The sequence below is a fragment of the Symphodus melops genome, assembly GCF_947650265.1.
Source record: "Symphodus melops genome assembly, chromosome: 21".
NCBI lineage: Eukaryota > Metazoa > Chordata > Actinopteri > Labriformes > Labridae > Symphodus > Symphodus melops.
The window spans coordinates 15,500,706-15,525,601 of NC_136711.1; the positions used below are offsets into that span (position 1 = coordinate 15,500,706).

Here is a 24,896-nt window from a genome sequence, read left to right on the forward strand (position 1 = left end):
TGCATTACTGAAGGAAAACAAGCTTGAGATTCATAATGTAATCTGTCTTTTTAGTGTATAAAATGAAAGTGCTGCCCTCTAGTGGGTAAATATTGCACTATGATTATCCCAGAGACAAACATTCAGAAACCAGTGTATCAGCTAAACAGCCCAACAATGAACCCCTAAGTTTCTGAAGGTTATAATGTGATAATGTACAGGTTTTTGTCTGAATTGAATTAGAGAAGGTTTGATTCAACTGTATAGTCAAAATGACATGTTTCACAGACAGGTTTCTATTATTTTCTCTCTTCTCATCAATGATAATAGAATAAATAGGAAGTCAGGAGGAGGACAAAATTTCGATTGACAATTTGTGATCACATTGACTTGTGTGAATTCTAACAAATATAGAAACGCTGATGATGCCACAGATACCAATATTTTAATAAATTACCCCCCCCCCCCCCCCCCCCCCACCCAAAAAAAAAGAAAAAAAATATTCCCTGACACTCCTCACAAAGGTGCCACAATTTATAGCCGACAGAAGAAGTTGACATATACAAGAAGATGAAGTCAAAGTAAAAGACATAGAAGAGGAGCAGTTTCAGCCAACAGTGAAAGTTAGAGGATGAAGTGTGATAGACTGCAGTGAATAAACACATCAATCCTGCTCTCGTCCCCTTTGTGAGGGGCATTTCATATTTTTCAGTAAGTCATATATTGTGATGCCATTAAATGATTGTCTACATATAAATTGCACTTTTCTTTTATCATGATACTATATTTGTCTGTGCTATATATCCTGTACTGTATCTTGTCCTGTTGTGAGTTACCCCCAGTGATTCGCATTGCTTAATATCTCTCGGATACAAACGCTGCAAGAACTGCAGCAATTACTTGCAGTTGAATCACCACCTGTATAACCCCCCCCCCCCCCACAAAAACACATATTTTCCTCAAGTTTAAGGCTACTTGGTTGCAATAAGGACTACCTTGTACAATACACTGAGTGTATTTCAACATGCAGGATGATAAGTCCAATAACAATCTGTCGCAACCAGGAAGAGAATGATGTTTATTTTGCATCATTCAATCTTCATCTTGGAATCCCAACAGACCAAGACATGCTACGCCTAAGTCTCCTGGTACCAGTCTCCTACTTCCAACTAGGCAGATTTCCCATGCAAACACCCCGGTTTGTTATATAATATGCATAAAGCGGGTGTGAAATCATCCAGGGGCAAACTGGGATTACAACGCTGCGTCGTTGGCAGGAAGAGGAGCCTTGTGAGGTTTCCCTCCGTTTGAGGGCACAGCCTTTCCTCTGTGTCACAGATCTAGGTCTTATCTACAGGGAATAATAATACAACAGGGGGAGAACAAGAAGCAAAGCCATCCTGATCCTGTTACGTCTGTGGGTGGTTCCTGCTTTTATGCCAAAAATGCCTGTTGGTGTTGGCACTGGAGGAAAGGAATCTATTTTAAAGCAATTAAGTGACTCAGATTAAATACAGATAACCAAATAAAAATGTGCTCAGGCTCCTAATATACTCATATACTGTATGCACTTTAAGGCGGAGGTATGTCTTTAGCAGCCATAATGCGGAATCCATTTAATGAAATCCGTCACGTCAGTTTTCTATCAGAAGGAGACCCTAATGCTTGGGTGTAAGGTGTTGATTTGCTATCCCTCCGAAGAGTAGCCGCCTGGTCTGACACAGAAGGGATGACAGGTACGTGATCAAAGGTATCGGTCAGCTCGTCACTCAAGTGGTCCCTGTTGATGATGTTGGTGGTCTCAGAGTCCAGCTCCCGAACGTTTACCTCGCAGAACCTCTGCCTGAGACGCTTCATCTGAGGAAGCTCACAACACGTCTCCAGAACAACCAGGACACACACCAAGCCCAGCAGCAGGTAGACTGGAAAAAGCAAATAGCACATACTGTTTATTACACACAATGGTAGCATGACTCAACAAAGACCAGGGCAGGGTGACTGGTTTAATCAAGGATTGGTCAGTGTATCAAGGGTGTAGTGGCCAAGAGTTGTTGCTTTGTATAACTTTACCGTTTAGAAACTCTGAACAAGTGTTCAAAATCATGTTGATCCTGTCGGAGCGCATAATTCATATTCAATGGGAAAAAAGTCGTCTCCGAGTTGAGAGAACTCTTTAATGCAGATCAGATTATCTTCTCAGCTAATAGATGTGTGCATTTAAATAATTACTAGCTTTCAAGTTGCACTGACAACCCTGCAAGACTGACATTCTCCTCAGCGTCGTCTGTGCTTTACTTTAGTACAAAGAAGCAAATGTAAAGATGTTAGCAGGTTCAAACATGCTGGCAAACTCGGTAAAGAATTACCTTTAAAAACCACCATGTCCACTCTGTCTTTGTGAGCCTGTAAGCCTCATGATAGTAATTTGGCTGACAGTTCCACTCTGCCTATTTCTGTATGTCAATTAAACTAAGACGTGAATTCCTGGGTTCTACAGATTTTTACACTTGAACACATTATGAAGATGCATTTCCCACTCAGGAAAACATTAAAACATGATCAACCCCTATCTCAAAACCAAAAACCGATAGAAATTAATGCTAGTAAAATATGTAGATGCATACCCTTTATTAGCACTTTTGTACTTTTTTTTTTGCTTCATCAAATCAGCTATTTAATGGGCTGACATCAAGTGAGCCAAGTAATTGCTTGAGGCAAACCCATTTCCCCCACATCGTGAAATCTTATCCGTCTCTTTGTATTCGAACATGGTCAACTTGGGTGTTTCCTGCCATGACTTCAACTTCCATTTTCTAATGAGTCTGATCAAAATCAAAACAAATGCCTCAACCTTTAGAACTAAAAGTCTGTTCGGTAGCCTTAGCCATCAGTATCTTTACCCTTCAACTCACCTGTAATTGCTAGCCTGTAGAGTTGTGGATGTGGGTTGTCGTCCTTACTGTGCGTCTCTCCGGGAACATAATCCCCGAGGCCGATGGTTGTCAGAGAGATAAAACAGAAATACAGAGACTCCAGAAAGTCCCAGTCCTTTTCCAGGCTGACAAATATCCAGGCGGGGATGATTAGGAGCAGCAGGGTCATGATGAGGGCTAAGCAGGTAGCGTGTATGGCGGCTAGCTTGGGCTTAGACATGGCCCATCGACGATGAAAGTAGGCCACTGGACGTCGAGTCACCAGGACCATGATCCTCTGCACCACAACAGAGAGGAAGAAGAGGGTGACAGGAATCCCCATGAGGGAGTAGAAGATGCAGAATGCCTTCCCTTCATCTGAGAGAGGAACAGCATGGCCATAACCTGAAAACAGAGAAAAACAAGTACTGTAGTATAGTTTGAATTGACTATAGTTCAGATATGTTCCTTTCTCATAATGCAGGAAGCCTATCTGCTGCTATAAGGATGTACAGCTTTTTTGAGAGAACTTTTTTTTCATTTGTTGTACACATTTAACTGTGTTGAACCTGTCTAATATCTACTATCTGTTTTATTACAGATATATTTACATGCTTTAAGTCTAATTTGCTCTGCATGATGATCTTCACAGCCATGATAGGATTGCATTTAGTTAACAAGTAAGTATATATTAGGGAGCCATAGTGCTGCAAGTCTCTGTGCATCATATCTTTGTGGGTTTTTTTACAACTCAGCACCTAAGTGGTGTGTGTGTGTGTGTGTGTGTGTGTGTGTGTGTGTGTGTGTGTGTGTGTGCTGACTTCTTCTTAACTTTGCATAACATGTGGTAAATTAAAATGAAAAGGCACGTTAAAATGTGATGCACGTTTGTTGGATACAAATTTTGCATCTGAAAAAATGTTTTAAAAGGGGGGGGAAAAAATCAAGCCTTCTGCCATGATATCTGTGAAATGCGAGGAGTTCCAAGAGACAATGTTTTTCTGTCATTTCAAAACCCAACTTTAGCTTCACTGTGCATGATGTCAGAAGAAAATGACAGCTGTGTGTAATGTGTGGACAATTACAGGGTTATAATAAGAGGTGCAGTCCCTCCCCAGGCACTTGGCCTCTGTGAAGATCTACACACAGAATCAAAATTATAGGCTGGAAGGAAAGAGAACAGATGTTCATTAGAAAGCAGCTTGTCTTCATATGAAACACCAATCAGATCCAAAATCATAAATCTATCAATAACAAATTAGTTATACATCAAGTTTGAGTCCTGCTTTTCACAGCCTGGCTGAGGGGTGAAAGAACCTCTTATTTTGTAGGTTAAACTACTTTGTGTGTTATTGTATCGTTAAGGGCGTCAACTAAAAACATTAGAATTCCACTTTCTAAACTTACTTCAACTAACTATCTCTGAAGGGGAAAACTATCAAATCCAAATTCAGACTGTAGGGATCAACACACAGCTCACACTTTGCCAGTATGGACCATAGGTATGTCTGGACACACCTGTGTCCCGGGCCTCACCTGTTGTGGTCAGCACGGTGCTGGTGAAGAACAGTGAAGCCACAAAGTCCCAGTTATGGTTACTGTTGTTACCCAGCACGGACACTCCATAGTTATTGGCGTCGAGCGCGCGGGCCAGCAGCTCCTCGAGACGCTCGTCGGACACACACGGGTTGCTGCTCAGGAAGTCCTGCCGGTCCTCTAACAGTTCCTGGCGAAGTTCGTGCTCGTAGGGCAACTCGATGGCGGAGAAAATCGCGGCGCCGACTATGAGATAAAAGATATATCCAAAAACCAGGAGCGCAAAATACAGCCCCGAATAGTGTCTCTCCACAAACTGAGAGCAACAACCTGAGGGACAGACGCGAGACATCCCTCAAGTACCAACAAAAACTTGTACAAACACAAAAATATATGTTTCTAGTTTAAAAGAAAGTGGTTGTCTGCTGTAGATGGACTTGTCTTCCTCATTCTCCGCATCTCAATGGAAACAAGCACGAGTGACGTCACTCCCTCACCGCATCAGGTAGTGTGTGTGTGTGTGTGTGTGTGTGTGTGTGTGTGTGTGTGTGAAAGGAAACCTCTCTCACCGGTTCAACAGGTTTGATGTTTTGAGTCACTACAAAGGATTTATTTTCCCTGAGGCTCAAGGTCAGACCAGATTTATTTGTGGACTAACTTTTCCCCCTCACTTGTAATACTTACACAATGTTAAACACTTGCTCAAACAATCAATTAATATGAAACGTTACTGGAGCTGCACTTTAGTACTATTTTATCACTAGGCTTGGATTATTTTCATTTTTTGACTTCTTATAGAACTGAAGCCTTGAAGGGAACAATTATTTGGATTTTTACAAGACAGGTCCTTTTATGTCCAAAATTGAACAAACAAAACATTAAATCAGTACACATCACCTAACATTCTTTACAGCCAATGAATACTTTGAGTTGTAGTACTTAAAGTACACATCTGGTAATGTTTATGTACGCTCACATCTCTTTTTATTAATAGTGATTCTTAATAACTTGTACTTGTATTTTTAAATAATGCTTTTACTTCAGTTAAGAACTTGACAGAATATGAAATGATTTTAAGACTTCCTTTGCCAAACTTTACCAACTTTAAATAACCCAACCTGTTCTGCTGCTTTGACTTATACTATATGAGATGTAATTAGTACTTCTACCAGCAGAGAGTGATACAGACCACATTTCCACAGAGGTACATGCTTGGTATATACTGTATATGTGTGTGTGTGTGTGTGTGTGTGTGTGTATATATATATATATATATATATATATATATATATATATACACACACACACACACACACACACACACACACACATGTATATATATATGTATGTATGATAAAAAATATAAAAATTAAAAGTAAATAAGAAATGAAACAAGTATTTTATTGATAATTTACTGTACCTCAAGAGATATACACAACGTTCTCTTTAATCCAGCATCAACTCACCTTCATTCTCTTTTTTTGGCATCTGGCAATAAATAATTATTTACACCATTAAAGGAAAAGCTGATAAAAGTAGCAAGAGGTAACTGTCACGAGAAATGCAATCTGAGTTTTACACTTAAACACAGCGAATGAGACAGCAGTCTTTGGCACAGAAAGCTGATAGATAGATAAAAACGTATTGATAGTCTTTGCAGGTTGAAGGCCCGGCCGCTGTGCATAATAATCCATCTTTCTTAGTTTTGTTAACATTTTCTGAAATGTTTAAGGATCTCTGGTGGGTCTCTTCAGTTGTCTGAGGAAAAGAATGCAGACGAATCATCAGAGGATCATGTTTCATGAGAGGAATGTAGTGCTGTACTAGGAGTGTAGTTACCCAGGTACTTAATATTTCAATCTTAAATCTCATGTTACTACTGCTCCATTGAAGGTCAGAGGTCAATATATTACACATTTTCTCCAATGCCTCCTCCATAATTGTGGCTCCTGTATGGCTAATAAATAAATGACTGTCCTGATTACAAACAAAGTTCATCATAAAGAAAAGGAAGTCCGAGGCACTCTGATAGGATATAAAAAAATCCTTTCTTAAGCAGGTATGTGTCTATGCGTTTCTACTCAACGAAGTCCAAACTGTTGAGTAGAAACCTGGAGAAAAATACCCGTTTTATAAAAGATTATTATGTCCCACCAGAGAGTCTCTGACTTGTATTTTATACTTTTTTTCTTCACAATGACCTTTGTATGTAATCATGACAGTCATTACTGAATTAGCAAAGTTATTAAAAAGTTATCACAATACAAACCACATTTGAAAAGCATGGTCATCGTCAGAAAGTTTCAGAATAAATTTCTCCATCTTCATTTAGAGGTCTAACAGATTTTAGGACTTTTTTATATATTTCTCGCTATTTTAGAATAAAAGTACGGACAGAGGACGACTTTGTCTTCTTTCCTAATTCACAATTCTCAAATATGTAATAAAACAATATAATAGAAAGTTAAAAGGAACTGGTTTTATACAGACTCACCTGTTCTGAAAACTAAGTACATATAAAGAAATTACCCAGCTGTCTAGATTGAGACCATCGACTCATTCTGTACACTAAACTGTGAATTACTTGAGGACATTTACTCGTAATAGAATATATTTAAATTGTTGAATAATCACATGAACTGAAATAAAAGAGTCATATACAACCTCCAATCAGGAGTCAGGAGAAACAAGTGTCAGAATGTCTTACCTCTGCACTCATATCTGAGGTCTGAGAAGAGGACGTGTTCCTGAGAGAAGACAAACAGTCCCAGTCGGCCTCCAGCCAGGGTGTGATCGTAAACGGCCCCCGAGTCAGATAAAATGTTCCTGCCATCGTACACCACCACCCTGCAAATTGAACACAAATCAGCAAGCATGAGGCTCAGTGGTTAAATCTGGCGTCCCGTGTTGAGCCCTCCTGGGTTTTCACTCCCTCTCTTGGTTGATTATAGCATGTCATCTCCCACTCCCTCACCCCTTCACCCAGCTATACCCACTGTCCTGTCCTCTCCTTAAAAGGCCCAAAGAGCCCCTCCCAGCATGCTAGCATCATGAGTGTAGCATTTGTTGTGTTTTTACCAAATGATGCAGACTACCTGTAACTGATGGCATCTGATGGAAAAGGTAAGATATCAATCGTTTGAGCTTATCAAATCAGAAGTGAGGCGTAATGAAACACATTTACTCAATAATGTAGCCTACTTATCTTCCCTTTTTTTTTTTTTTTTTAACTTCTCCCTCACAACTTTTCAGATAAACAAAAAAAAACATTGATCTGCGTTAATTGCTTAAATGTTTCTGTATTCGCCTCGTCGGTTAAACATTTAAAAACGCCTTAAGTAAAAACATAATGTTACATGACCAGGTTCATATGTTCAGCCACATCACATAGGCGACTTTATTCAGAGCACATTGAGCGTTCTCTATACCGCCCACCTGTGGTCTAACTGCAATTAAGCAGAATTGAATTAACTGGAAGTAGCACACAATGATGCAACCAGAATCTTGCTCAGAAGAGGTTGGTGTAGCACCAGTGAAACATTTGTATTTGCAGTAGATAGATAGATGGATAGATGGATAGATACTTTATTGATCCCGAGGGAAATTCAAGCAGTAAATACGCTGCAAACAGTCTTTAGAAACCCTTATTTATAAATGTATTTGCCGGCTTAGTAAATCACAAAATGCTTTACAAAAACTGTCTCCCTAAAGTACTGAAACTTCTTATTCACAAGGCCATCAGGCTAGTCACAGTTGTTTACCTAATTACTGTGTCAATTTAAGAGCTGGTGAGGCATAAATGCAACAGCCTGTATCCACTCTTGTGTTTTTATTGATCAAACTGGATGTACGTACAAGTTGCAGGTTTTGGCTGCTCACTCTCGCCTCGTCTATTGTCCTTGTGCTGGGTTGATGGAAAGCCGAGTAAATTGTATAACCACCATTTTGCACTGATTTGTTGATAGTTTATCAATTTGTCATGACTCACCTGTTCTGAGAACTTCCTTTCCTTTTTTGAGGAAGCTTTCTCAAAAAAGACTACATCTAACATTTGGTACAATAAAGATTTTTTTTGAAATGGAAGCAGCTCTTTGTCAGTATCGGGCGTCTTTGGAGTGACTGCTGTCTGTTAGTGTGTTCATCTTTTTTTGTCAATTTGTGAGCAATAAGTGTTTCGGTCTAACACAATCTGACTGTGAGAACATGACGTCAAATGGAGCTATATTAAAAACAGTCCACGGCAACTGACAAAACATCAATGTGTGTGTGTGTCCTTCACAAACAAAGAGCAGGAGCCTCTTTTCAGTGAGCCATTCAATAAGCATACAGTCATCCTACAATCATTCAGAGCACAGAATGCAACACTTGCGTCCTCAAAGACAGACTCTGAGTATATTTTCAGAATAACTTGGCCTTGAACATTGCGGTTTTGTCCTTTAGTTCTGTCGCTTTAAAACCTAGTTCTTGTTCTGATACTGTCCTCTCAACGTGCACATTAAAAATAACACATTGCCCGGGGCCTGTTTTTAAAAGTCCATTAATGAGAATGACAACTAAGTAGAAGTAGATGTGGCAGGTTGTGGAGAACTCGGTACAACACTTAAAGTGAATAACATGGTTGTGATCAAATAACTCTCGGAGATTGATGATAGTCTCTCGGTGTAAGGACATCCAAGGGCAACTTTTGTTCTCAAAAAGGAGGAACTGGATAAAATTCGGCAATTTCAAGAAGTCATTCAGCATATTGTTGCTGCATGACCTGAGCCGTGAATGTGTCATTTAACGCAGCGGTTCTTAACTGTGTGTGTGTCATGACCCACAAGTTGGATTGCAAAGTGGTTTTCAGTGGATCATGAATGTACAGTATGCCTGTAAATAATGGTGTAAAAAAAGTCTATGAGGAGATTTTGAATCGTGTGTGTTTTGTTTCTTCTCTTTGTCCTGTAACATGTTTTGTACCGTTTCTTCTGTAGGTCCACACTGCACCATATTTCAGGGAATATTCTGATTGGTTGTTTAGAAATGTGGGTTGCCATCTCTCATTGAGGAGTTGGTAGAGTTGGTTGTGAGTCCTGAGGCTCCTTTAAGATAAATCACATGTACTTTACAGAATTGTTTGAGGGTTTTATTTTTTGCAGGCCTTCAAATGTTAGTGTTTAGAATTTCTCATATGTTTTCCCTCTTCAAACGATTGTATTTCTTCGTTAAAGCTACAGAGAGAAACCTTTGGTTTTTGCACAGTTTTGGTGCAAAGTCTTTGCCAGTGAACAAAACAAAAACAAAAAAAGTAGCAGAGTGCAGTCAATCCTTCTGTCTGACACCTACCACGAGGTAGCAGTTTCAGGCCACAAAAAGAACCGTGTAGATACAGTGTTTCTTCCTGCTCATCATCTCATTTTCTCTTTTGTGTCATAAAGTGGCATCGTTACTATTTTCAGGCTGTTTTGTAACCATTTAAAAACACCTCACAGGAGCTTCAAACACGCGCCTCCCCCTGCTGGCAGCGAGTGTAACTACACACACGGTGATCCTGCGTGCATCGCTTCACTCCTTGGAAGGCTTTCAATCATTTTAATCAGAGGGAAAGCGAACGCTCATGTTTATCATCCCTGTTGATCTATTTCATTTCCTTTGAGCCAAATCCATAGCCGTGCTCACTTCCTCTGAATGTCGCCACAGAAACTCGATTTTAAAGTCCCCAGAGAACTGCAGAGACATTAACCCCGTCTGAACTAATTGGCAAGTGCTTCAATGTGAAATCCTGTTGTTATCCAGCTTTAGAAGAGCAACATAACAACCTGCTTTTACTTTAGTGATCTCCTGTGTGGATAATGTCATTTTTTATTGTAAAAGGTAGCTCGATAAGTTCTGACTCAACGGAAGAAAACAAGATGCAACGAATAGTTAAACTGAAAATGTCTACAGGCTCATAGATCAAAATACTTGCTTGTGATTTTCCTTGCCAATTACAATGAGTGTTTTTTCTGGATATTTTGAGTTGGGTCTCATGTCAGTGTTATTTACCTGATGAATCCAGTCTTGGGTCTGTGGATGAGGTGCATTCGATAAGCTGTGTAGTCCTTCCAGCCTATTTTATTGGGGTCATGCCACAATGTTCTGACCTGAACAAACCGACATAAACAAACGCATGTCAGACAAGAAAACGGGTCCAGCATCTGAGCTTTACTTCTACTACAGAAGGTCTGTTCAAGGTTTCTGAGGAAAGTTTTCAAATTAGCAACGGAGAGTGAGTTCAAGCGAGCAGAATATAAAAGAGAGACAAAGTTTGCTGATTCATGCCTGGTGTCTGGTGTTTCCGGTGTGCCACAGAGCATTGCGCAGATACTCCCCCGGTCCTGTGGTGGAGTTGACCAGTTTGATGGAGACCCCCGCTGTGCCGAAAGCTTTGAACGGCTTTTTCTCCCAGTACGCCTGAGACACCTGCGCCCCCGGGAAGAAAGAATGTGGAGGTGTTGTTGTGGATGCTTTTAACGAAGGAGAGGACTGTTGCTGTGCACATAAAGCTTAGGAAAAAATGGTTTCTTTTACAGACTTTTCACTTCATTTGCAAATGAGAATATAAATATAACACTGAAGAAAAACCCAAAGTTGAAGGAGATAAATGTAGGTGAGTAAAGAGAGATTTAAACTTTGATTTAAGTGTTTTATAATGAAGTTTTGGGTAAGTTCAGACCACCATTAATGAAGCTAACTGAAGTAACAATAAGGATCGGTGGGCATTGCAATATTTGATATTCCAATACTAAATCCATAAACACATTATTGATCTTTCACTATAGGGATTGATTGAGTCAAACATTCATTCGTTTTATGAGGTTTTTTTTCTGCAGTAAGAATAAAGTGGGATAAAAAGATATATTGATGACGTTTTTGATGGAAAGATTTGACACATTTTCAGCTTAAAATGTGTCAAGAAAAGCAATACTAGACATTTTCCTAATGGTTTCAAATAGCATGAAGTTATCTTGATGTGAGTATTGCGGTAATATGGCATCATTTTGTCTGAGGGGATTCTTCCCTTTAGTCATAATCGTATCCACACCTCACCTGTTTCCACATGACAACATAGAAGCGCTGGCTGGACTGGTAAGCGAACACGATGCCTGCGTAGTCGTCATCTCGGTTGGTGTTCACATAAAATGTCACACTGAAGTCCACCGAATTGAACTTGTCATATCCTGTGAAAAAGGAATCCTTTTTTTCTTTTCAGTTCAACAACTTGAGGTTTTCTCTCTCTTTCTCTTTTTTCTGGTTTCAATCTTACCTAAAGCGATGCCGGGATCCGAGTTGGCTGTCTGAAGCAGCTCGGTGCCTTGGCTGCGGATCACCCAAAGAGGATCAGACTGCGTGGTGCCTTTAGGGTCCAACAACACAACCTGATACTTCCTGAAGTCTGTAGAGCTGATATCCTGGTTCAGTGGACAGGGATCCAACGCATCTGGAATACTGTCATTGTCAAAGTCGTCGAAGCATGCATCCCCGCTGCCATCACCTGCAGAAAGAGGGAGATAAAAAAGGCAGAGTCGCACTCTCTTCCAAATGTGATTTCCTGGATTCCTTTTTGCAAAAGACTCTACTTGGAGCTGTAAAGTGTTTGTGCTTATGTCCAACATTAACATGACCTGAATCACTGCAGACAGACTGGATGGGACTAAAAGGTTTTACTGCATGACTGTTAAATACATTTCTCATAAATGATACAAAATAATCTTCCCCGTGTGACAGCAAATCATCCGTCATTCGTTTCCATCTTGTTCATGATATTTGTGAATAAAGATATTAAGCCCCATTGTTTGATTTAAAGCCTGTTGTAGGTGAAAGTGACACTTCTTTCTGCCAACATCATCTTGAATAACTTGAACAACACTGACCATCAGAGTCCAGCTGGTCTTTGTTGGGCACCAGTCTACAGTTGTCTCGATCATCGGGGATACCGTCATTATCGTCATCGTGGTCACAGGCGTCTCCCTTTCCGTCGTTGTCGTGGTCCGCCTGGTTACTGTTGGTGACGTAAGGACAATTATCGAGAGAGTTCTGGAGTCCATCTTCATCGATATCCTCGTTGTTGTCGCACTTATCGCCCACCAGGTCGTTGTCAGAGTCAAGCTGCAAAAAAAAAAAAAAAAAACGACACGTGCAAACTTTACTCATGTTCTTTGTATAATTGTTTTCATAGATGGACAAGAAATACGTCTAAACCTCCTCCCTTAGTACTAAAAGGGAAGAAAACATATCCCTGTTATGGGTGCTGACATTTTGCACAGGTGAAGAGCCAGGCTTGCCCAGTAGAATCTTTTGTCGTCCTGCCTTTCTGAGATAAAATGTAAGATCTCTCATGTCGAGAAAGTCTTTAATATGACAGATTCTTGTGGCGGTGTGGAGCAGACCCTCAAGGTCACAGGAAGTGAAATGACGAGTGTTCATTAAATCTTGACTGGCTGCTCTTCTTCTTCTACTCTGCTCACCTGGTGCACAAAGCGCTAGAGGAGATGCTTTTGTCGACAGAGCTGTCAATCCTGGTCTTTTACACCCTTTCATAAAGCATCAAATGACCAATCGAAACGAAGCGTCTCAGAAAAATGAACACTTTAGTAAGTGTTATTGGAGGGTACTTTCACTCAGAGTTAGATAAGAGCAATGACGTATGTGTCTGGAATGTATACACGAGTTTCGTGTGCCATGCACATGCTCCCTTTAAAACAACAGTGCCATCACGTGCAGTTGAGTTACATGTCGACTACAAGTCCGAAATCTATCAGCACTTTAAGAACTTACTTAAAGACAGAAACCATTTTAGATTAAAATGTACATGATGCATATTAATGCTCTAGTTTGAAACATGTCTCATCTGTTACCATGGAGGAGATGGAGCTTAAAACCTATATCGCAGCCGGTCAGCAGGGGGCGCTCCAAATGTTTAGGTTTCACACTTGTGGAGTCAGTTGCCTGTCTTTTTATTCAGTGTATGCTTTGTATAATCCCGAAAGTTAGACAGGTTTATATGCATACATTCACCATTACTGGAATTCACTTCCAAGATGTTCCTGTAATATTTCCTTGATTGATAGCCAGCATTAAAATGTAATCCCCTACCAGATGTTCTTTGAGGCACAGGGACAAATCCAAGTTGTGATTTAAGGACATTTCTAAGTGGACAGATGAATGTTGTTTTTAAATGGACCTGCTGTGGGTTGTGCAGAAGAGGACAGTTGTCACACTGGTCTCCAACACCATCCAGGTCTGTGTCCCTCTGGTCAGTGTTGTAGACTAAAGGACAGTTGTCCCGGTCATTCAGAACATCTGGAGAAACATGGACAAAAACACAGACATAACACATAAATAACATTTGTTTGTGCTAGTTTTGAACAGTTTTATTACACACTAAAGAAATCAAGACAATATTTGGTTAAATGCAATTAAATCCATATTTCATTCTGTGCTCATTACTTCTGGATTTCATTTCCTTTTATAAAAAATGCATACAGTTATTTGATCTGTGTAAAATCTATGATATATCAAATCTATGATATATCTCCTGAAAAAATAAACTGCTAGGCGCTAAAGAAATATATCCATCTTCTTAGTGGTTTAATTTACAGTAACTGAGTAGACAATAGATAATAGATGGGTTAAGCATCACAGTGAAAGGTTCAACTGTATTTTTTTTCATTGGGATAAAGCTGCGGTAAAAAACTGCTCTTTAAAGTCAAGTTTGCACTCTTCCATTTAACATATACTTGATGCTGATTAAAGCTCTCAAGAACTGCCGTCAGTGCTGTGCTTTGCCTCTTAATGCCTGTCAGCATCTGTGTGCCCGATCGGACTCAAAGCTGGTTGTTTGTACTAACTCACATTGTTTCCTCTTTTCTAGATCCTTGCCTGTGTTATTATGAAGCAAAACAAGACAATAATCAACATGGCTGTTATTTCATATGCCTTTAACCCCGGCTGCAGGGGTGTCAGACGATGTAAATGTAAATAACAGCACACTGCTGAATCAGCATTTTTTATTTTTACTCCGCTCCAAAGATTCATAGACGTTTTGAAATACAGAAGGATGAGATTGTTGTCATAAAACACGTTTTTACATGTGTGCAGGAAGAGATGAGCAGGAGATAAGAGGTACCACATTGTTATCTGGGACATTATATTTGGTTTATTGAACATAATGAGATCCTTCGACTCTCTTTGCATACTGAATTTATGGGGTTTTTAAAAAAGGCTGGTATAATCAGATAAGTAAACTGCATATTTTTGTTCCTGTTCAGTGAGTAGTTCCCACCGTCTCCATCAATGTCGATGCTGCAGGCGTCTCCCTCTCCGTTCCCATCAGTGTCTGTCTGCAGTGGGTTGCTTTCAAACGGGCAGTTATCACAGCGATCGCCGACCCCGTCTCTGTCAGAGTCAAACTGCCGAGGGTTGTATACCAGCGGGCAGTTGTCCTATCACAGACACACATTTGTGCAACCACATTTGTATATTTTGCCTGTTTGAGCGATTTTATCCTCAGAATGACTTTGTTTTTGAGCGACAGCCTCACCCTTTCATCGAAGATGCTATCATTGTCATCGTCAGGATCGCAGGCGTCTCCCTGTCCGTCCTGGTCCAGGTCCTCCTGTCCAGAGTTTGGTAGCATTGGACAGTTATCCTGGAACCAATCACAGCCAACTTTAGTGAACTCTCATTAAACCACAAAACTTACAGCCAACCAAAATAAGCCTTTTTTTTTTCTTTTTTTTTTTAATTGTACCTTTTCACAGTGATATGTTGCATTCTGCTTGCAGGTTATACTCTCGTTAGGCCAACCATCCAGATCAGAGTCTTCCCCACACAGAGAGCCGTCACCTGCAAACCCGACAGCGCACACACACTTGTACAAAACCTCAGACGCCAGGCCCAGGTACGCACAGTCTGCAAACTTGTGGCAGGTGTGTGTGCCGTCTTTGCAAGGATTGTATGGTTCACAAACCTAAAACGAGGATACCGAAGAGATTTATGACTTTAGTTCAGAGAAAGGAAAAGTTGTCGAGACCAAAAAAAAAAAAAAAAAAAAAAGTTTATCACTGAGGGAAAACGCACACCTGCTTGATTTTCAGGGCTTCCTGCATTCCCAGGCCGTACGGCTGGGAGCCTTTATAACGAGGAGGACAGGGCAGACAGTAGAACCCAGGATCTGTGTTTACACACTGTGTGACACACACGCCCTCCACCTCACACTGCAGCGATAGAATAAAAATCCACATTAAGGACATCTCGCACTAGCATAAGAACAAAAAAAGACAGGCGGTGTTTATGAGATGGAACCCTTGTCCTGGATCACTTAACATTGACTTCTTTTTCAGATGTACGTAGTATCAGAACAGATAACCAATCACGGCTCTCACAGCCTCCATGAAGTGCTAAAGTCATCAGGGAGGATTAGGGAAAAAACTTCCACCAAACCTGAGATTTATTGTGCATGTCGCAGATTTTGTGGGAAAAAGGCAGAGACGGTAAATTTGAAAGTTTACAGTTCACTTTTTTTTTTTTTTGTACGTTTACAATGACAAAGCTTACATGCTGATAATGTAATCAGCTCAATGTGTTTGCACACTGAGATTTATTGACTGTCAGTAAACACAAAGTTCAGCTGGGGTTGATGGGAAAATCATTTGTTATGAAGGTAATGTGTACTAAAGCAGAGCGAAACACAAAATAAAACTTTGACTTGGTGGTAGAATTCATCTGGAGGGAAACATAAATGGGTGTAAAAAGATTCATTCGGTTGTGTCCAGTTGATGTGAGGCGTTTAACTCCAAACCTCGACATCAACCTGCTCCTTGCATTAGAAGAACCGTTCGGGAAACATCAATTTTTACAAGGATACGTGGTCTGGGAACCTTGAATACCTGGACTAAATTCAATGCCAATCCATCTGCCATATGTTAACAAATGTTGTATGTAACATGTTGTTTATCTAGAAGCCAAAGATCTTTGGTCGCACTGTTAAGATTTGGGTTTCTTCCTCTGGCCATTGGAGTTGGCTTGATTTGGATGAAGTGGAAACGGAGTCCCATTTCCTTTTGCGTTGTACAAAATATGATGACTTAGGAGAGTTATTGTTTCAAAAACCTGAAATATTGGGGTGAACAGATGTGCGAAAACTGGCGCGGCTGTTTAAGTTTGATCATTTTGTCTCAAAAGCTTGGAAAAGAAGACAAGATACTCTTTTTGTTCCATGACATTGAGACTTACTCTGCACTCTGATCCTGGAACATATAAATTCATGGTGTCATGTGGGCTGGGCATATAAATGAACTATTAGGGATAATTCATACTTTTTCAAGCTACTGTATTTGTGTCACCAAAGTGGTGGTGTTACCTCGCAGTTTAAGTTCTGAGATGGAGGAGCTGACTTCAGATACAAGTGCATGCCTACATTACCTCGTCCTCGTCTTCACAGTGGGTGCCATTTCCCTTTAAACCCAGCGGGCAGTGTCCACATTCCCATGATCCATTGCTATGTGACGAACACTTCACCCCCGGAAAACATGGATTTGAGAGCAAACATAAATCTAAACAAAGCAAAGTAATCCAAATAGGGGTTAAAGGTGCTTGGATTATCTCAGGAATTTCAGATATGAATCATTTGCCTTTTGTGTGAAGTTCGAGGACATCGTACGGGTTTACCTATAGGACAGGATTGTTTGTTACACGCTTCATAATCTGTGGCGTCTCCAGCGCAGGGTTTCCCTCCGTTCTGAGGAGCCGGGTTTAAACACTCCCTCTGGCGACTTTTAAGGCCTCCGCCACATGTCGCCGAGCATAGTGACCATCCACTCCAGCCGGTCCAACCTCCAGCGACTGAAGGTGATGACATAATTTGAAAGAGTTAAGGTCTACAGTGGAGCGAGTTTGTGCGTTTCTATTCACAAAACTCACCGGGGCACAGCGTGTTGTTGCAGGATTGTGTCTCCCTGGAGCTGCCTGAGCACCCTCTGCCCCCTTTCTGTGGTGGAGGGCTGTTGCAGAGGCGAACCCGCGTGATGTTACCGTGTCCACATGTGGTCGTGCACGCAGACCAAGGAGACCAAAGTCCCCACTTTCCATCAGCACGACCTGAGACATGAAACAAACACAGGAAAGTTTGTAAAAAAGTCCAGATTTTTTGGGTCGTAGCCAGAAAAAAAAGTCTTCAACACGGACCACCGCCAAAGCTCCACACTGTGTATACATCCCCAAAGCTAACACATGTTTCCAATTATGATCATAATCTCCTGAATCCATTACTCTGAAGTTCCATATTTTTTTGCTTTTTGAGGAAGGTTCAATCACTCCCTTCGAGCGGCTGTGCTAAATCAATCACTAGAATAAATGAAAGCATGACATCAGGCGTGCCGAGTGACGTCCCTCCTACCCTTGCGGTCGCACTGTGTCAGCATGCAGCTGCGGGTTTGGACCGACGGGCCGGAGCAGGACGGCAGGACGCTGTTGCACGATCGGCCTCTTTGCTGACCTCCACGTCCACAGGTGACGGAGCAGCGCGTCCACTCAGACCACGGAGACCAGCCAGTTTCATTATCTTAACGCACACGACGGAGACACACACACAGTGAGCACAGCTTCGTCATGCCTGCTTTACATCATATCGAGGACAGTTTTCCTTTGTAGGAACTCACTGAGACACACTGGACAGCACTCTCCTTCAATGAAAGAAGGATTGATACAGGAAACAGGAGGGCATGACATCTGCTGACACACCGCCTTTCCTCCCTACACAAAATGGAGAAACAAAGGAAGAAAGTGGCAAACATTATTCAAACTACGTCACGCTGAGCCACATCAGCCCGCCCTTAAAGATGAATTTTTTGCTGTCATGACTCATAGTAAGTTTGGCTACTCCATACAATCCACCCTTGACTAAAACTAATTATGTTTCATAAAGAGAAACAGACGTAGAGAGGAGGACGAAGCAAGCATGAAATATGGACTGGAAAACGGCAGCAGTGGAATTAAATGAAACCACACTGGGTTTAAGTCAAACTTTAGCATCTCCCCAACTGGTTAATAAATTACGGTGAAATTGTTTCACGTTTTGGAAAATATGCTTATTTGATTTCTTACCAAGAGCGAGATGAGAAGATCGATTGTACTCTTCAGTCTGAAAGTGGAATTGATTTTTTAAATCTAACTATAGGCATGAAAGGGAATAAGTGCATTTTCCAAACTGTTGAACCCTTCCCGTAAGGTGAAACTACAACAGAGGAGGAAGATTTGTGGATTTTTTTTTAAATCCCAGAAGTAAAAAAGGAATATCTGCAAAAAGAATATTTAAGGTTACACCTGACGTCAACAATAGAGTCAACTCCCAAGTAATCAAAGCCTTGCAGAAGTCAGATACAAGTGCAGAGAGGAAATTAATCCTCTTAATAATTATTTAAAAAAAAGAGACTTGAATATGGAGTTAGACTTTAACCGAAACAGGAATTGAGACATTATCCAGATCGGTTTTTATTGTCAAGTACATTTGCATATATGTGTATTGGTGCAAAAAAATGTTTTAAGGTCTGTTCTCTGTGCATGAAAAATCTTACATTTAATCAGAGACTTGACAGCTTACCGTCTGCCTTGAACATCTCACACGTTAGTTGCATCAGCTTTGTGAAACACTGACCTGGCAGGCACAGAAGGTGCAGCTGTCCACCTCCCAGTCCTCCCCTTGGTCGTACACCCGCCCGTCCTGAACGCACCACACCTCCCCAGCTCTGTCTACATCGGGGTCATAACCATCAAGGTCCCCTCCACCGTAGTCATCGCCGCGGCCGTCACCGTGCCAATCACCTGGGCCGTTGTTTCTACGACTGCTGCTGCTGCTGCTGCTGCTGTTGCTCTGGCTGCTGCTGTTGCTGCTCAGCTCAGCCAAAGAAAGACGCATCTCTTCATTTTCTTTTGACTGTGAGTGCAAAATCAAACGCTTAGCAATAGCAAAACGATAGAAGCATCATCATTTGCATCTATTCCCCTCCATGGTACACAGAGAGCTTTTGAATTCGACTTGAATGGTGCTTGAGTTAATTCACTGGCAACATTTTAACACCCGTGGTTTCTCTTTCTGTTTCCCCCCCAAATAACCAAGACATTGACCGCAAACCACAGAGCTTCCTGCCAGAAAGTTATTATGCCACTTGTTCCATTTTCCTTGGAAGAAGACCGATTTCATCATAAAACCTTCCCCGGCAAACACAGTGTGAAGTGCTGATTTAGCCAGCACTCACATGAACTGTCTCGATTTGCTGAAAACCACAACAAAGTTTTTTTTTTTTGTAATGTTTTATTGATATTGAAAAGTTAAACTGCAAACGGCCTTTTCAATTACTTTTCAGAATATTAAAGTGATGAATTTAAACGTGCAGACAGAGCACCTTTAAACACAAACACAGGAGGATCGTTTTGCATCATGTTGTCATTTACTTTTCTTTTTAATTCAGTTGACCCCTCCCAAAACTCCTTTGCAAATTGTCCGTGCAAACCGGCAGACTTCAATAGACTCATTTTCCTGCATACAAAAATATAATATATGGGGTGACAAATAAATCGACTGCAATAAGGTAATCATTTTCATTTGATTTTATACCTTCAGTTTATCCATAATTAAACAGCGTTAAAGAACCTTATTTGACCTATTAGTCACTGATTAAAAAGGTCTGCACAACCACTGCATATTCTAATAATATTTATTTGATCTTAAGTTCAATTAAAAGCAATCCAATCCAATTGAAATAAAAGCAGCATCAGAGAGTTACATACAAAGGAAAAAATTAAATAATCGCCAACATGCAGATCAAACATGTGGCTACTTACTACTCTGTCCAGGTCTTCCAGCAGGTTGCCGGTTACAATCCTCAGGCCGTGGATCTCAGTGAGCAAACCCACCAGCTCGTCACACGGATGACGACAGATTCGTGACGACACATTTTCCACCTTTACACCACCCACACCTGTAAGAGAAGGCACACGTGTAAGTCATCACTGTCAGATTGCAGATCGAGAAGGAAACGAGGGGAAGAATGTGGCTTTGCAAATGCAGATGTATAGATAGAGTGTCTGTTTGAGGATGTTTTGGTACCTGCACGCACAGCTGCTGCATGGAGGAATATCAGAATCAAACTTCTCAGCGGACTCATTCCTGTTCACACATAAATCACATATGCATTCACCATGAAGTATACCTGCTAAACTGCAGCACCAGCACACAGCACCAGCAGGGCTGCAGCAGAGGAGATAAAAGAAGAAGAAGATGAAGAGGGAATTAACCTTGCATACCTGCGTGCTCCTCGCTGCTCCGCTTTTCTCAGCAATTAAAAATCCCAGCTGGTAGGATCGTCCCTGCTACAGCTCCACAGAGGCTGTGATGGAATCTCTACCTCCCTTTTCCTCTCTCTTGTTTCCTGTCTCCTTGCCACCTTGGAATCTTGACTGTCACAGCTTTCAGAAATGAGTTTCAGCAGGTATCAAAATTAAAAAGGGGAAAGGTTGGTACGAGTGGAGAACATGCAGACAGCTCTGCAGAAAGTCCTAAAGTGGTTATGCATTTCTTTGAGCGTGTGTGTGTGTGTGTCATGGTGTGTGTGCGCCTGTGTGTGTTTGTGTGTGAAGCAGGAGCGGGGGCCATATTTTACCCGTCTGTCTGGCGATGAGCTGGGCTGCATATCTCCCAGCAAGAAACCCAGCTGGATGGAAGGATCTGTGTGTGTGTGTGTGTGTACTGTGTGTGTTTGTTGATGTCTCTATGCAGGTTTTCGAGACACGTCATTTATACTTGTCACTCAACCAACTCAAACACAAACAAAACACACACACACACACACACACACACACACACACACACATATAGATTGGCTGTCCGAGTTTCCATAAATGTTTGGAGCAAGAAAACTGGCACCCTATTTAATCCCTGGTGAAAATGAGAGGCTTGATGCTTCATGTGTTCATGTGTGTTTCTTACGATTCTTTTGTCTTGATGTCTGCAGGTTCAGAGGTAAAGATGAATAAAGTTGTGTAATAAAAAAAACCTCTTCCACTGGGACCATCATCTCTCTATCTTTTCTTTCCCTCTTTTTATTTCTCTCTTTTCTCTGTTTGGTCGTCTCCCCGCCGAGTCAAAGAGCCATCATCATCCTCCTGAATCATATTTTCCATCTGTAGCCTCCACTTGTGGAATAATGAATCTCACAGATGTGTGCGACTGTGCCCATACAAATACAGACTTTCGCACAAACACATCAACAAATTCCCCATTTCCAGAGAGCAGAAAAAAAACATTGCAACGAGGAACAAACAGGGACAGAGTCTATGCTTCTTTTGGGATGTGGGTCATTGGTAGAGACAGTGAAAACAGGTGCTGCCTGTCACTTCTCTGAGAAGCCACAAAAAAGTAATAAAATCTAAGAAAAAGAAGGAGACCTTGGGAAAAAGTTCTGGTACGCTAAGTAAAAGGCACACTCAGTTCTAGCAGCCTGAAGTTAGCTCTTTTGTCTATAGAGCGAGAGAGAGAGAGAGAGAGAGAGAGAGTAGTTTTAAAGATATCACATGGCTCAGGTTGTGATACGATGCAGGCAGACCACAAAAGCAACAAAAACACCACCGGTAAGATTGAAGCCAGGTTGAGAAACAGGGCACTTTATGCAATGAGGCGGCACAAGAAAAAAGGCTGAGGCATGCAGCGATTGGCCCATTTCTCTAAAGGTAACCAGACCAGTGAAGTCAAAGGGGGCTTTGTGCATTACACGCTAAGCCATGACTGTGAGACCTGACTGCTGCGATGAAGGCCAGAAAGACCATCCTGTGATAACAGCTCTAAGTATGTAGTGGTCAGAGAATTACACTGGCTTAAAGTAAAGAGATTTACATGGTAGGGGGCACATGCAAGAGTGGAGGAGGTCAGGGGGGCAATGGTTTCAATTGTAAGTCCCTTTGTAAGACATACTTTCACCTCAGAGCCCCTGTGATATTGTTACCCTATTTAAATTATTATGTTCTTATATTAATTTACATTTTTGTTCCCTAATGATAGATATATATATATATATATATATATATATATATATATATATATAGATAGATAGATAGATAGATAGATAGATAGATAGATAGATAGATAGATAGATAGATAGATAGATAGATAGATAGATTTTTTGGTGTATTAGACACTGAGACAACACTCAGTACACATCCTTCCTAAAAGTCATTCACTGTGGGTCAGTAGAACAGCACAGCCGAGGGTAATTAATCCAGTTACTGCTTTAGCAAATCCTATTATTTGTGCAGATTAGTTTACAGCCGCGAATTTGCACAGACTCTGGGACTTGTAGTCCACCATGACTCCTCCCAGCCAAGGCTTCTACCTAGGAAGCGAGCAACACCTGTTAGCCTATCCATTAGCACCTGTATATTGAAGTCTTCACATTTCAGATCCATCCCGTCTAGCCTGCTCACGAAATACAACTCCAGCTACAGCGAAAAACGACTTTGTGTTTGCCTTTTGTTCGCAGGTATAATCTTCAACGAAATCCTGGCGAGTGCACGCCAGGTTGTTTTTCTTTCAACTTTATTGAACAGTGTTTAGAGACACAAACACAGACATTGCAAACGTGCTTATCCAAAGATTTGATATTGTGACTTAACATTATGTAAATAATAATAATAATAATAATGATGATAATGATAATTGAACAAAACAAAACAAACCCGAATCGTGTCATTTAAAAACTTAATGATAATTTGTCATGTTGAAAATTAATAGTGATTAATAGTGATTTTTGATTCATTTTAAGCATAGGCTAAAGGCATATAGTGATATATCCAAAATGTATACAATATATCCTCGTATTTTACACAAAGAGTTGTTAAATATTTGCTGCAGTTGGGTAACTGTAATCTATGAGGTGAGAGTTGACGCAGCGCCTGACGTTGCAGGTTAGAGTGGACCTGTACCTGGCCGCGCTGCGCTCGGGGCTTTACTTAGCTCAATTAACGTGACACACTTTCCCCAGTGATCGCCTGTCTTCCGCCCAGCTCCTGAACACAGCGGATTATGCGCACTAACTTCAGCTCTGCGCTTCCGAGAAGACACTGAGTTTGTTCTGCTCCCTTTTACGCACGCATAACAGCAGAGAAGTGTCCAGATATGGTTGTGGAGGGGGACACCGCTGGGTTCATCCCCCAGAAGGAGATCGTGTATAACGGCTTGCTGCCGTATTCGGACAGGTTGGACCGGGAGGCCACGGAGCTGCTGGCGGAGATAAAAGCGAACCTATCCAGAGCTGTCCTCCTCAGGGAGCTTTGGCCCGGGGTCGCTTTCTGGTCCAGGAAACTCTTCTCGTAAGTGTTTTAGCAAGGTCGACAAAATGAAATCCAGAATGTGATTCAAATTATCTACGTGCAGTCCCTTAATTAGGCCCTTAAGTTTTAAGCGAATGTATGTTTTCGTTCTGTAATGCAAGCAGTCCCACAAAAAAATCCCAACCCTGAGCTTCACAAATTATCAATGAGTTGTATTAATATTTATCTGACTCAGAAACAATAACAAGAAAAATAACTGAGGTTTGTCAAATTTATGCTATCTTCAATTTTGTTGTGCAGTGGCCACAGCTGTTGTAAATTCTAACTTTTTAAAATAACTCAAATGCTCAATATCAGGGAATAAAGGCGCAAAGAGAAGTATAATTAGCCTATCTGTTTAAGTAGTATTTAATGATAGGCCAATTTAGTTTGTGTCTGGACTTACAGACAAGCACTGTCAGCCTTCAGAGATTTACCCTTTTAACTGTAAATAAAACTGACTTTTAAATCACTTTTTCTTATTTGCATCAACTCTGAGTAGAGGGTAAGATAAGGTCTTAAAATTAGAAAGTGGGCCACTGAAGCTCCATAATTTTAGTCTGGGTGAGGATGTGGGTCAGCTACAGGAAGCAGGTAGGGATCTGCTGCCCACTTCTCTTCTAGATGAGCCATTTAAATACAGTGACTAAAAATACCTGAAATTACAACTACAGAAATGTGGTATTGGGTATGCACAGATCCATAACAGTAATTTATAAGCCCCTGTCAGAAAGCTTTATTTCTTCTATCTGTAGTTTAGAGAATGAAAACAAGTATAAACACTAAATAAAGCAGTTTTTATGCCATGTCAGCTTAAACCAACAACATAAAAGCAATCATGATTTCCTTTCTTCTTCTTTTTCATGCTAAGATAATCATAATAAATTTATTTGGAAAGCATTTTCAGGTCAATGTGCTGTACAGAGCAAAATACAACAAAGCATAACTAAAACAGATTAAAACTTAAGTTTTTGTAAAATAACAGCCCAGAAATAAAAAAAGATTTGAAAGAGCCACTAGCAGAGTCGGTTTCATATGTAGGCTAATACTGCAAAATATTAACAGTCTGTGTTTTCCCATCCCAAATGT

The 24,896-nt window shown here is 40.9% G+C and overlaps 3 protein-coding genes across 4 annotated transcripts in view; 1 reads left to right on the forward strand and 2 right to left on the reverse strand.

Annotated features, from left to right (window-relative positions):
- Nucleotides 1-495: 495 nt before the first annotated feature.
- Nucleotides 496-4,836, reverse strand: LOC306817517 (potassium channel subfamily K member 1-like). Its single transcript, XM_079334461.1, has 3 exons — nt 4,428-4,836; nt 2,892-3,296; nt 496-1,901 (listed from the first exon to the last, which is right to left on the reverse strand). The coding sequence occupies exons 1-3, from the start codon at nt 4,777-4,779 to the stop codon at nt 1,609-1,611; spliced, it is 1,050 nt and encodes a 349-aa protein (XP_079190587.1). The 5' UTR covers nt 4,780-4,836; the 3' UTR covers nt 496-1,608.
- A 971-nt stretch (nt 4,837-5,807) lies between these two features.
- LOC306817151 (thrombospondin-2-like) lies at nt 5,808-21,218 on the reverse strand. Its single transcript, XM_079333804.1, has 21 exons — nt 20,742-21,218; nt 20,554-20,613; nt 20,289-20,425; nt 19,102-19,380; nt 18,107-18,200; nt 17,845-18,009; nt 17,370-17,546; nt 17,118-17,291; nt 16,872-17,002; nt 15,530-15,664; nt 15,199-15,417; nt 14,989-15,096; nt 14,731-14,890; nt 13,630-13,748; nt 12,320-12,554; nt 11,713-11,940; nt 11,496-11,626; nt 10,728-10,868; nt 10,452-10,549; nt 7,135-7,274; nt 5,808-6,185 (listed from the first exon to the last, which is right to left on the reverse strand). Exons 1-21 carry the CDS (start codon nt 20,746-20,748, stop codon nt 6,178-6,180), a joined length of 2,946 nt encoding a protein of 981 aa, XP_079189930.1. The 5' UTR covers nt 20,749-21,218; the 3' UTR covers nt 5,808-6,177.
- A 2,165-nt stretch (nt 21,219-23,383) lies between these two features.
- LOC306842096 (proteasome activator complex subunit 4B-like) overlaps nt 23,384-24,896 on the forward strand; it is a 33,913-nt gene continuing 32,400 nt past the window's right edge. For both annotated transcript variants that reach the window (XM_079372153.1, XM_079372154.1), the window contains exon 1: nt 23,384-23,807. In XM_079372153.1, the coding sequence (XP_079228279.1) occupies nt 23,614-23,807 (194 nt within the window). In that variant the 5' untranslated portion in view covers nt 23,384-23,613. The remainder of the gene's footprint in view (nt 23,808-24,896) is intronic.